At 33.9% G+C, this 14,097-nt stretch overlaps 1 protein-coding gene across 1 annotated transcript in view; it reads right to left on the bottom strand.

The window, feature by feature from the left end:
* Window positions 1-438: 438 nt before the first annotated feature.
* Window positions 439-14,097, bottom strand: part of MRPS9 (mitochondrial ribosomal protein S9) — a 26,109-nt gene continuing 12,450 nt past the window's right edge. Inside the window, exons 5-10 of the mRNA XM_009997888.1 lie at window positions 10,237-10,319; window positions 7,564-7,639; window positions 4,820-4,988; window positions 2,978-3,086; window positions 1,959-2,128; window positions 439-636 (exon numbers count right to left, since the gene is read on the bottom strand). Coding sequence (XP_009996190.1) covers window positions 545-636; window positions 1,959-2,128; window positions 2,978-3,086; window positions 4,820-4,988; window positions 7,564-7,639; window positions 10,237-10,319 — 699 coding nt within the window. The 3' untranslated portion in view covers window positions 439-544. The remainder of the gene's footprint in view (window positions 637-1,958; window positions 2,129-2,977; window positions 3,087-4,819; window positions 4,989-7,563; window positions 7,640-10,236; window positions 10,320-14,097) is intronic.

The following is a 14,097-nucleotide window of genomic DNA, read 5'->3' as shown; positions in this document are numbered from 1 at the left end:
TCCTGGAGACAACAGATTCCACAGGCAAAGGTTATTCTCTGTGACTGTTCCTCTCTCAGCAACCCCTCAAGTGTCAGTACTATTCTTGCAAGTTTCTCAGATCAACCATATTTTAGGGGAGAAGTTGTCACTTACCTTCCCATACCTGTGAGGCAAAAAGGGAGGCATGTCGAAGTTGTCCAAATACCTGTTTAGGAGATGCCTAATTCCAAAATTTAGACAGTCAAGCCATTCAACAAATAGACTGATTTTTAGAAGTTATAATCCAACAAGAGTTCCTAAATCATTATTGACTTCAGTGGAGCCAGGATACAGAGCTGGCACTCAAGCTACTATTTTAGATTAACCATTTTGGAAAATCACAGCACAATTTTCCACTATTTTAATTAAATTTGAATAAAGTTGTTTGTTGCTTTCTAAATGGAGAAAACACAGTAGTTATAATGAAAAAAGTCTTTATTACTAAATATATTTTTACAATAGTTTTAAATCTTAATTCAGTTTGTTTTGACAATCTGGTAGCATTCTGTCATTCCTTAAATACTCAGCGTTTTTTCCAGGTGAATTTCCTTCTGGGTCCCTCTTGACCAGGCTTTTTTCGTTCCTTCACACGTGGGTCACAGGTTAGTAGTCCAGCTACAAAACACAGAAAAGAACTGATCTGTTTACTGTTCTTAGTTAATATTACAGGTATGTTATATGTGGAGGATTCAAGCCAGACAGTAAGTTTGCATATGGATAGTAACATGTACGATAAGGGTTCAGTACAAAACACACTGAAAGGAAATTCATCAAATCTTCTAATGCTAACTTTTCTTTAGTAGCTGAACTTTCTTCACATTTTGCTTTACAAATGACTGAAAAAAATGTTTTATATCTGTGTTGCTTAAGCCTTTCGAGCAGTGTCTCCAAGCTTTTTTTGACCGTGCACTCCTGCCAGTAAATTTTTTTTGAGCATGCACCTCCAACATATGTGTATTTATTAATTTATGAAGATTAATATTTTCTTCCTGCACCCCAACAGATCACTTTGTGCATACACCCCACTTTGGAGACCATTGCTTTAAAGTACACTTAGTGCTTCCAAAGTATATTTGGCAATTCAGAATTATGCTGATCTCATTAGAGATACCCAACTCACTACAATGTCAATTTAAAGGGAAGTAAGTTGTTAGTTTCCTAGCAAGTCATACATGTCAGTACTGAAAAACTTCTTCCAAAGATACTAACATGAAGACTCCTTTACTTCCATGGATGAGAAAAAGAGTGAAAAAACCACAGCTGTTTTGCCAGTAATACACAAGGTATTCTCCCCACTACTCCAGGAAGAACAGTTAAAAACTCATTGTTCATAATTATGTATCTGCTGAAACAGGATGGCATCTAAGCACTGTAAAGTATCAAATACTGCAGTTATCCAAGTAAGCTCTATCTTACTTGTAAACTCTAAATAAAGCAAGAAAGGAAAGAGGTTCCTTCAGTGCAGCTAGCTGCATGTGATATGTTTATGCTCATTGTTATGACTTCAAAGCCAACTCTCTAGTGTTTAAGTTCAAGAATAAAACTTTTTTAAACATGAACAAGATGTGACTGAGTAAAAAATAAAATAAACTTAGTGCCTTACAGCTCACTAACATCTGACCCAGATTTATTTGGTAGGAAATACACATTCATGTTTTGTGATTCTATGTTGAGGCAATATAAGCTGGTTAATAGACCTAACAGAGGTCATAAACAGATGGGAAAATGCTCAAGAAGTCAACCAAAATGTACACAATGGATGCTAGGAAACGTGAAAACAAATTACAAATAAATGTAGATCTCTTTCACACAATATGCAAGGTTTCATTGGGATTATTTACTCAAATATGCATTATCTGATCCTTAATGACCCTTGTATTAATTCTGTTAATTACCAGAAACACATTAAGAAACGTTTAAATAATTTCAATTCCTACCTTGCCTCATGAATTCTACCTCTTTTTCTGTCACAAAACTCCTTAAGGCTTTTGCAGAGGCTAAACGTATTGCTCCAGCCTGTGCAGATCTTCCTCCACCAGAGACTGTGCAAACCATATCATGTTTTCCAACTCTGCCAAGAAACTGGAAAGGGAACAACAACTGTTCTCTAAAATAAAAAATAAAAAAAATCGTAACAACAAAATTAAGTATATACTTGTAAGTAAAGTTACATGGTATATACTTTTTTTAAAATTATAGTATATACAAAAACATATTTAACTTTCAGGCAGAGAACCAGAAAGGCATTCTTATCTCTAAATTCCTACTGATATCAATAAAATAAATGGGAAATTAGGAACACAGAAAAAGCCAGTAATAGGTATTGTAAGTTCAGTTTTACAATTACTTTTGTTTCACTAATTATTTATACATGCCCACAGAAATTCATCAGCTTTGGATATTCACACTGAGCAACCTCTCACTCTGTTCTTGAGCTCAGAAGCCACAACAGAAAACTGAAATCCCATAAGGAATAAAAATCTTATGTCAGCCTTATGAGAAGTCTTCTCTATATAAGACTATGCAGAACCTCCAGAATCTGAAGCTGTATGTAAAGTTTCTCAGCTTCTACTATATTACTGAATGCCAGAGTAACTACATGTGCACACAACTTGTAAACCTCCCACAAAACACTTAAAAACACTCTTTATTATCTGTTTAAAATAAACTGCAAGCCATTTCTAAGTGGACCAAAATTTGAACTATCCAAATAGTCTGTGCTCTTGGTTTAGGAAATCCCTTCAGAAAGAGAGAGACAAGAAAGAGAGCAAGGCTGACCTATCAGTTCTTGTACAACTAGGAGGAAAAACAAGACTAGTTTTCATAAAACAGATAGCTATACAGAATGAAGAACATAGCATCAACTGTGTGGAACACAGCACCAAAATATAATAGGATGGCATGACTTGGAATAATTTAAGTACTGTATGAATACAGCACTTCATAGTGCTCTTACCTGTCTTGCAGCACTGGGAAGTAATGTAAAACATCTATTCCATTCACTGTAATTTTTCCAGACCCATTGTCATAAACTACAGCAGTAGCTGTTGCAGTTTTTCTTCTACCTTAAAGGAAATAAAACCAGCCTGTTGTGAGGCTTTAAGTGCCCAAGAAGTTAAGCAAATCTCACCACTTTCATACAGTACCAGCTGTTTCTTCTTGGAAAGTGAGGCAACAAAGAAAAAATTAAGAGAAGAAAATAAATATCAAACAACGAACAGCTAGGTTTCAATATATTTTAATCCACGTCCATGAAGGGGCAAGGGGGAAAGTATGTGTCAGAAGGAGGCAGAAGTAATACTCCATCTCCCATAACTTCAGTAGATGAAGCCATTTCCTTGACCTAGTGATGTCACAGCATATGAAAATAAAGTTTGTTGAACACCTATGTTTGCCATAAATTAAATTTATGACAACATTAAAATACTCTATAAAATCATACAAAGGTATGGAAGTTTAAGGATATTCACACTGGAAAGGTTAGCAAATTAATTATACCAGTATAAGCAACGTCTATACATAATTTAGCACAGTCTCTTCAGAAATTACTACTTAAAATTAGTTCTAGGTACTTTAGTTACAAGGTAAAACCTGAAACACTCTGTCCTAAAGCGTAAGACCAATCTTCTGTAGCACAAAGGAAGTAATCATTCTGATAAAGGAATTAGAAAACAAAGCAGACATTTTTCTTAATTTAGGGGCATGATGGGACACAAATAAAACTTTTCTTTAACTTACAACATCTGATGGCTTTTCTTAAATAACATGCATTGCATGTCTATCAAACTTCAATAACTGCTGTTCTGAAGACACTATTGAAAACAAGTGTGGATTAAATCTTCTCATTGCCATGTCATCTTGAAGCCAATGCAGCTGGAACAGAGCTCTAGAGCAATTTTGCCCCAAATTCTGTGACTATTCTTATAAGTGTCTGCTGCTTAAGAACACGTCATCTCTGATCAAGATTTCTCTTAAATGTACAGCATAAACATGAAGTGCGTGCATGTGCACATATTTTGTCCAGAAAGTTGGACTTTCCTATCCCTGCTGTTGACACTTTATTTTTTCCAGGCACTTCCTCATGTCATATTGCTCTTCCACTATGTATCACCCCACTGAAAATGTAAGCAGCCCATGTTTAGAAGATAGAGAGAGCTTCACAGCTCTTTCTCTAACAACCCCTTTCTCTCAGTACCAATGACCAATTCCTGTCTCTGTCCCATAATGCTATCTGTGGTTTGTCAACTTGACTGCAAAATGTAGGAATTCCTTCTTTGCATTTTCCTACTCTGTTTGTAAATATCCAAATGCCTTGCTATTTATTTCTTGCATCTTCAAAATTCTCCTTCCTGGACTGCCTACAAAAGTCATAATAAAGGTTACCCAGTGGTCTAAGCATGCCACTTTTACACTAAGCAACAACACTATTACATCCATGGAATTCTCCACATGTGTTTATGCTCCCCTGGTCCCATGCCCTTTATGTTCAATAGCCAACTCCTGCCACCAATGAAAGTCCTTTTGTATCCTACAAGTAGAGATAGAGATACTAGTCTACAGAAATACAGATAAAAACGAACAGTTGATTCAGTTGACAGCCTTTGTGCTAAAAACTTCCCACTTTTTTACCAGGTCATGTCATAATTTAGTATACCAAAACATAATTAACACATACATGCAGTACATACATAAGCATATAAAATGAAGTAGTGAGACATTCTGCAGTGTTGAACATACTATAAACAAAGTAGTGTGAAGAGGAAAAAAGTCTGGATTGCTACCAACTTGAAATCATTACCTTCACCAGTGCTGAAGGCCACTCCTTTCTCATCATACTTCAAGGGCTCAATAACTGCCTTTTGTAACTGCACAGGAACTTCTTTGGAAAACTTTTTTATGTACTCCTCCTCGATTTCACCACACGGCAACGTCATCAACTTTTGTATGAGTTGAATAAATCTTGAATACTGTAGACAACAAGACTTCATTAAAAGATGCAAGTGTAATTGCATTTGCCAAAACTTTCTATTTTTGTATAATTGATCTTTCATACTTCACTTTTATTGATGATTTCTGACAAGATGACACTTTTGCACCTACATGCTGATTTAAGAACAGCATGCAGATGCATCATTTTCTGTGTGACTAAAGAAACCTAGTTCTTTCTTCAGGCAACAATGAAACTTTAATTCAAAGCATAACCAACCCTTTTGTAATACAAGATTATTGTACTAGAATGAAGTTGATCTCTTCATCTCATTTTTTAAAAAGAAAACATTGGGGAGAGGTCATCTTCATTCTTTATTATTGTTTTATTAAAATGGCAAAAGAAAAATATTTTCACTTCATTTTCAGTAAGTCAGCATGTTCACTGATTGACTTGGAAATAACTTTATTTCACTAAATTGAACCTTTAAAATTATTTTATGTCATAACATATACAGGAAATAACTATCCATCTTTGGCTGTTCAAGCTGAGTTACTTTAATGTTTATGATTTCTTTTAAAACTGAACAATCAAGCTATTTAAAAATTCAAGAGATACTTGACTTAAAGGGCAAACTCTTGAAATAAATTATCCTTTGCTACTGTGTGGTTCTCCTTCCCCTATACCCCTCCTCCAAAGTTCTTCAACATGTGATTGAAGAGTAAAGACCACTGTGTTAACCCGTCTGCATTAAAAGCTGGGATGTCCTGTTATGAATTATTACTGGCAGGAGCATTATACAGCTGGTCACAGGATATAAAGGGATGCTATCATGTAAAATTATTTTTTCATATAAATACCATAACCTTATTTTTTAAGTTTTCTTTATTTACAAGCTGTTATTGAAAGTATTTCTTCTGTTACCAGAATTTTCTGCACAAAATTAATACTTCTCTTGTAACCTAGCAATAGCCCCTAGAATTCTGACATCACTTAGAAAGCTACTTCTGTATAACAATACGACATAGCCTTTGAAGGGCAGAAATATAAAAATACAAAATTTAAAAATTATAGAGGCTACGGATGAAGAAAACTTCTGTTTTCATTTGCATAGTGCAAAGGAAAAAATAAAATCAACAGCTCTGATTTTGTTTAATAATGCAAACACCGCAGAAAATTTTGTTGCGATGGCAAAATATAAGAATTTGAGCCGGTAGGACTGATAGCTCATACTGAGACATTCCAATTACATTTAAACAACGTTTCTACAGGCTGAGGCTTTGTGGGTTTACACGCAAGAGGCCAGTGTATGGGGGTTGTTTGCTTGTTTTTTAGTTTACTGCAGTCTACTTCAACAGATCTAGAATGTACAAAAATCAGACACTGAAGAACACCAAACTGGTTGGCTGTACAATTAGATCAGTTCCTGGTACTCTGAACAGAAAAACAGCCATTCCAAACACAGGAGCTACTGAAAACACCAAGATCACAATTACTCTCTGTAAGCAAGACAGAGGAAGTCTGGAGAACCTGCAACAGCGCTTTCTAACTTGTGGTTAAGCACCACAATCTGCTTGAGACCTTTTCACATTGCCCGTAGACAAGAAAAGCATCACATACTACTCTTCCGGATGACAAGTGCGCAAAGAGTTTGCTGCTATACTATGCTATTTTTGCAATGATGCTGTCCACAGGACAGAAGAGATTGAAGAATAGCATTTCTAGGTTAGAAAATACTTGGAATGCTCAGTGTTATGTTCGTTGTTACTATCATATTCAAGCTTAAATATCCAAAAGAAAATTGAAGCTGGCCATACAGACTGAGCCTCCTATTACAAAACTAATGCTACTTAGGGGACTGTAGGAAAATGGTAACTATCAGGATGAACAGACTTATTCCCAGAGATATGTGTAAAGAAGGACCCCAAATCTAGACAGTGATACAGTTCACAGATACTGGGGAAACCAAAAATCCCTCCTCTCTCCCACCATATTCATACCAAGGAGAATATAACAGATCTCTATCAGACCACAGATCTATGTAGCTTCATATCCTGTTTCTGATATTTGATTCTGTAGCCAGTCACTAAGAGAAAGGACTCCTTATTTCTGATCAGCCTTCTCTGTGATTTTTCTGTCTTCATGTCCTTAAGATTAAACAATCAGAAACTGTGCAGGTTTACCATCACACATATCCATTGTCTTTCCCATCTTAAATATTTATCCCTTCTCTCCAGCAAGCAACAGAGGTTCTAGCCCTGTCCCTTATTTACTTTTCACTACAATGTTTCTATCATAAAGTATTACTGCATTCCATCCCTGACTACATAATTAGATGATAAGGAACAAGTGCTCTAGGCCTCACAACTTCACCAGAAGAAAAAGTAAACTATGTTAGTAACAATGGAAAGCCTTTAATAGAAGAAGCAACTCAGGACAGTTTTCAAGACAACATGGATGTGATAGTGCTGTGAGTGTATATTTACTTTATAAGGTAGAAAATTCTTTTGAAGAGCACCTGTTTCTATGTAGTACCTTTCTGGTATCCAAAAATGTACTCAATCCCTACTTTTAAGACACAAACCTCCTTAAGATTAGGAAGATTAATTACTTACATCATCATCTGACAGTTTTTCTAACAACATTTCTTCCAATTCAATCTTAGTCAGCCATCTGCTACCAGCCAGGTTTCTGTTTAAAATATCACATATATTCTTCCTTTAATTAACCATGCTATTACAGTTACATCACAAAGGACCACACATACAGTCAGTCTTCATTCAGAAATACATTTTCCATTATAAATGAATACAGATCACATTCCTATAGTAAACATGAAGAGGTCTACATTGATTTTAAAATATCTTTTGAAAGGACAGTAATTTAACATATGGAATTAACCACAAGAAAATTGAGTATCAGATAGATATTATCCGTATTATTGAAGTCCCAGATTGAGCTAGAGTAGTATTATAATAGTAAGGGATCTTCCCCACAATTTAGGGCTTAGTTTTAAAAGTCTGTTCCTACTTTGGTTTACAAGCAGCAAAGAACAAAATAAAAGGCAGAACATCAAAACCAAATTCTGAACTAACAGGATTTTGTCACCGGTCTTTACTTTTCTGACCAATACAAAAAAAACCCAGTAGCAGTAAGTATAGTCAAGGTATTAATGCAGCAATGACACACTGTATTTTATCTGCTGTGTAATCTTGACCTGCTCAGCACACAAACTGCACTGCTGATCGCAAACGCAGAAATATGTGTAATATGAAGTGACCAACAAACCAGAATGTCATCATAAATACACATGCCAACATTATCAGGTAAATTTAAGGCAAAGGTGTAACTAGTTTCTTGCCTCTTTAAGGTTTTTTAGAAACCATCTCAATGGACGTTTTCAGCAGCATTAAGGAAGCTATAATTCAGAAAAGCATTCCTTCTGAAGGTGGTTTTAAGTAGTAGTACTTCTTAAGTAAGTATTTTAATGCTTTTCTGAGTCAGAGTGTGAGAAACACCTATTGGATAACAATGCTAGTTTTAACAGTAATTTTTTTAAGTTTTCAGTTCTGACAGGCAAAAGTATATACTTCTATTTACTTATTGCTACTCCCAGTGAAGTAAATGACATTTTTTACATGTGAATAGCCACAAACTGGTAGTAGTTCAAGATCAGGTGCTAACTCTCCAGTTAATATTACACAACACATCCACAATAGATTATTTTCTGGAAAAAAAATTAAACAGCCCTTCTGACCTATCCTCTGCCTTCACTTTAGAGACAAATTACCCAGGCTAATCTCAGAGGAAGTACCACATCCAGTGTGGAAAGTAAGTCTCAAAAACCCTTTAAATTCTCTGAACTTTTACAAACCTAACAGGGAAAAAAAAAAACCCAAACCTTTCAGTTCTGACTAGCTTTAGGTCATTTTTCACATCAGTAAATCCACTGGCTGAACTCTGTAAGGAGTCAGGTTATTTTTCAGCAGCCTACACCAAGAAACTAAATTCATTTGTTCTCTTGTCTGCTCAGAAGCTAACATGAATTTATGATAAAACATTCTGTGAGTCATAAGACACCATTTATTATCATGAAGAAACATGAACTGTTATTTAAGAAACTGAAATAATCTCAGCAAATTAATCCTTTCTCTTCCTAACATAAATAACAAATGGCTGTAATTAACAAATGACAAACCAACATGATGTGCAACTGGAACAGAACATAAATCTGGCTAGAAAATAAACAGCAAGAACAAAGATAAAAAAAACTTGGACAATGAAAAGTTAACTATACAAAAAAGTAGTAAATTCCAAAATCAAAACTTTTTAGCTGTATCAATTTCTTTTAAAGACTTGCTTAATTTAATATTCTAATATGTCATAAAATCCTTGCAAAAAACCCTAAAAATAGAAAAGCAAGAATACAGACTAAGAGAAGCAAACAGTTCTTAAAGCCTATACGCATTTCAAAGACACTCCTGACTGATGCACTAACAAACTAACAACTGCAGCATCTCCCGTAACTACTTCTGGTTGACATGCAGCTTTTCTGTCTACTGCCTAACTAGCTGAAGAGCTTGCTGTGCAGAGCAAAGAAGTTAAAGAGGAAAAAAAAGGGAAACTAAATCACCAATAATGGTGATATTTAAACAAACCCAACCAAATTAACTTTCCTAAAATTACTATAGTTTTTGATGATTTAGTTGTTCAAAGCAATTAGAAGAAAAATAGTGAAATAAAGTATTTTCATACTCTTAAAAGTTAAACATTGGTAAGTAAAAATATTCAATAGCTATAATTAATGAAAGACTATTAGAGAGCTCAGCTTTAGGCCTTAAGATTTTTCAAACAGATAAACAACTTGTTTGCTGTTTTTAAATGTCTTGCTTTATTTTAAAGGCTTTTTCAAAAACATTTAATGCAGAAATAATTAGAAAATTATATATATAGAAACACAGAATCCTAGATATTCTCTACTTATTTTCAAATCACACTTCAGAATTTTTATATGGAAGAAAATATTGAAAAGAGCAGGGAGAGATTCACAAGAAATAGGGGGACTTTCTCTACTTTAGCAGTGAGTACTCCACACATATATACTACAGATAAAACTTTTCAACCTGAAATGAGCACATGAGTATTAGACAAGGATAGGAAAAAAAAATCTGAAAATGTATTCGTGGAATAAAAAGCAGGTAGGATGGGGAACTACAAGAATTGCCAAAACCACATACGGAAGAATTAAAGAAAACTAGTATCACTAGTCATTCTAATCACAAGCTTACCTTTTCTCCTTCTGAGGAGGAAGGTCTTGAGCTGTCAGTTGGTCTTGATATTTCTGAACATTTAGCAATTTTCCATATGTTTCCTAAAACATATATGGAAAAAGTATTTTTTCCAGTTAATATCTAAATTTTGTTATATAAAACACATGCTTATATGGATTTGCTCTCGAAACACTTAAAGTTCAGAAGAAGTCAGAAAATAAGCAGAGCTCTAACAATTAAAAAGAATAAATAGCAAGTTAAACCTAAACCAACGCACACTTAGATAGCATATATAATATTTTCATATGTAGTTCAAATGAATTACATTTAAATTCTGCTATTTTTATTCAACAGCATTTGTTTCATTCTCACATATGCTTGTAAAAAAAAAGTAATTCTCAACTGTATGCATTTGTATAATGGATGTAACTCCAAAACATACTACACAATAATTTCACCACTGCATCTGCATTTTAGCCTGACTTCCTCAAAATACAGACAAGGTTTAAGATTGTAAATAATTTCATTTAGTTCAATTTTTGTACTTGTAGAGTGTCAGCTTTATTAGTGGTCTGTGTCAGTCAGAACTGCCTCTTACCCAGGCATGTCCATAGAGACACACTTAAAGATGTACTTTTACCAGAAACAGAATTTCTGTTATTTCAAATACTGAATTTTCAGTATTTTTAAAAAGTTTTCTCAAAATTCTTAGCTATGCTATCAGTTTCAAAAAATGCTGTGACAATGATTTACCACTTCAGAAAGACAAAATGAAAAACATTCCAAAAAGCCACACTGAAAATATTACAAAATAAACAGCTTTTAATAAAGTATTTTCAGGTTTTTTAGTTCAGAAAATTTCAAACTATTTGGTTCTCAAATGTAACATCTAATACTGTGAATTGCAAGTGTGATTCAAATCACAAGATAAATAGGAGTATTTGGAGAAATAATTATAAATAATATTGAAACAAAATTCTTGCAATACAACAAAGTACTTCTATGCCAAATAATTTGCTTTATTAAGAAGTGAAAATGGAAAGTTTATAATCACTGTCAAATTCCTTATTAATATAAAAGTGTTAGGAAATACTAGAGAGAAGCTACAGGTTAAGAATTAGTGGGTACAAGGAACAATGGTTGATTGTAGGTTTTTTTCTTTGTATTACTTACAAAAAACAGTAAAAGAAAAAGTGAGACAGGTCTGTACTGTCAAAAATAAACGTATGAAATACTAGTTCTTAATATTGGAATTTGCAACAGGAGACAATGAAATTTCTTCAACAGCTTAGTTAAAAAAAATAAAACAACCTTGCTTAGTTATAAACACCTACTGTTTAAGCTGATTTATTCACTAATAGAAAAATAAATCCAAACATATTCTAAAAATATTTGTACTAAAAGTGTATGAGCTAAGAACAGATTGTTATCTAAGCTGTACTCAAAGGATTTAAATAGGGACAATTCACTAAAGTCTTTGATGCAGGTCATTTATGACTTTTGTTTTTAAGAGCACAGTAGAACAAAAGTATTTTTTAAACAACTCCACAATATAAATTCCTGAAGCATCAAACTGACCACTACTCTTGAAGACAGCATAAGAACTCACATATTATCATAGTATACCTTTCAGAATTCTTTTATTTTTTTATAAGAGAGAACTATATTAGATAGGAAAAAATATTTTTTTTCAACTTAAAAATAGTCTATTTATCTTCAGAAACAGGAAGCATCATATAAAATATCACAACAAATCATATTCCAAAATATCTCCAAACCTCACAAATATATCTGTAGATCTCTAAAATAACAAAACATGGTAGTGTTACTTTGGGCCAGATTCAAGTCATATTGCTCCAATAATCTTAACAGCTCCATTCAGAGCTGACTATTAAGCTGCAAAATGTATTGCCTGCACATTAAAAGCACAGATATGGTTTGGGTTGAGAGCATGCGATGTGCCCACCACCAAGCAATTTTTAAGCATCTGTAGTTAGGCATGAAAAAGACTCAATATGGAAGATTCTGCTCCAGATTGTTGAAGGAGGAAAGAGAAGGGGAAGGAGGGCTGTGCCTGCCCCTCAGAGATCTGGGAAGAGCTCAGCTGGAACAGGCTTAGAGACTCCTGTGAGCTCCATGAGTTTCTGCACTTGAAAGAAGTCAAATAATGCATAAAGAAGATATTTTGGTGTAAGATGATCAGAAGAGGTACTGGCTTATTAGGTCTTATAAATGTACAAAGAGGTTTTCACTTTACTGCTAGCCTCTTGGTTTACTTTTTGCTTTCATAAGGTACAGTGTCACCTTCCTACCTGGCAAAAGCAGTCCCTAGTCTGCCCCCTCACAAATACCCATCACCATCACTACATTCCCACACACATATGTATCTATTAGAATGTTCAGCAAAAAAATACATGAACCAGGAGCCAAATAAAAACACAACTGTATCACAGTTCTTGAAAAAGAACGAGGGAACCACAACTGTTATCTTACAAAAGACTGGCTGTAGTCAGAATTGCTTCTAAACAGCAGCTGAAGTATTTTCAGGTATCATGATACGAGATAAAAGTAGACTTCAGGATTTTGTCATCATATTCAGATATTACTGATATACACAGGAAAGTAAAATGAAGTGTGGGTTGCCACCCATTAGCTTCTAGCCTCAGAAATTCATTATTACAGCTTCAAAGAAAGCTTTAAAGCAGCTGGAACAGTAAGTTTTTCCTGAAGACTTTCCCTATGTATTACCAAAGAACACCAACACTCTGCAGCCTGTATAAGCTTTAAGAATGCACACTTCTGGGAACTAAAATTACCTCTTTAAACAATTCTGGTGAAATTACAGTAATCATGTCCATTAATACAAAGAAACGTCACACAGCAGATTATATCAAAAGATTTTAAAATACCTGCAAGTGTTAAAGAACAGCTAGATACAATTTCCTGCATATTTCTGGCAATTAATGTGGACTTGCATCTCTTATTAAATAAAATTTTGGTCTTGGGTGTTAAAAAAAAGCATATATTTAATCTCTATATAAGGATGACATCAACACACAAAAAGAACCACTTGTGTGTAGTAATGTATGTGGACGAGCCTTTGCAAAATCAGGAATCACATGTAATGCCCCATAATTTGTCTGACAAATTTCACTTCCCAAAGGCTAAAGAAAGCTTCTGAAGACACAGTTGCTTTTTCAAAACTGGCAGGTGAAGATTTTACTAATCACTTCATGATTCAATAGTCCAATTCATGAATGTACACATCTGTGTGCATTGTAAACTCAGCTATTACACAGTCAAAATAGCTGATTTTACAAGATGGGCTATGTACAGAAACACTTCCAGTTCTAATAGATAAAATTTCAGATCTCTACAAGGATGGTCCTTTTTAAATAAAACATAAATCTCTTATTTTACCCTGCATAATACTTTTAGGGAAGAAATTAGCAAATAGAACTCTAGAATAATATTTTTTATAGAAAAAGTCTTAATTTTAATATTTTGGTTAAAAAATGCTGTAGCGCCTACATAATTTTACATCACAGTTTGCATTTTTCTTTGCTTCTTATGTGTTTTTGACTTCAGCATATATTTGGGGTTTTTTTAGGGTTTGTTATTAAGAGTTTAAAATGCTCTGTTGTTATAACATTTACCTCTAGTATTTCTAATAAAGTACAAGAAGCACAATTACACAAAAAAGAATGGTATGAAGATACTATTTCCTCCTATTCTGCATATTACAAAAATACAGCAATACTCTTTATAAAACTTTTAAGTTAAATTATGATCAAATGTACTATCAAATATCTGTGAAGTGGTGTTTCTTGCAATAAACATTCTTTTGTGTATCAGAAGAAAAAAAGTTCTTTTCCCTAC

This window comes from Chaetura pelagica, unplaced genomic scaffold (assembly GCF_000747805.2).
Source record: "Chaetura pelagica isolate M959 unplaced genomic scaffold, ChaPel_1.0 scaffold123, whole genome shotgun sequence".
Lineage (NCBI taxonomy): Eukaryota > Metazoa > Chordata > Aves > Apodiformes > Apodidae > Chaetura > Chaetura pelagica.
The sequence above is the reverse complement of the archived record's forward strand: the minus strand, read 5'-3'. Positions and strand labels throughout refer to the sequence as shown.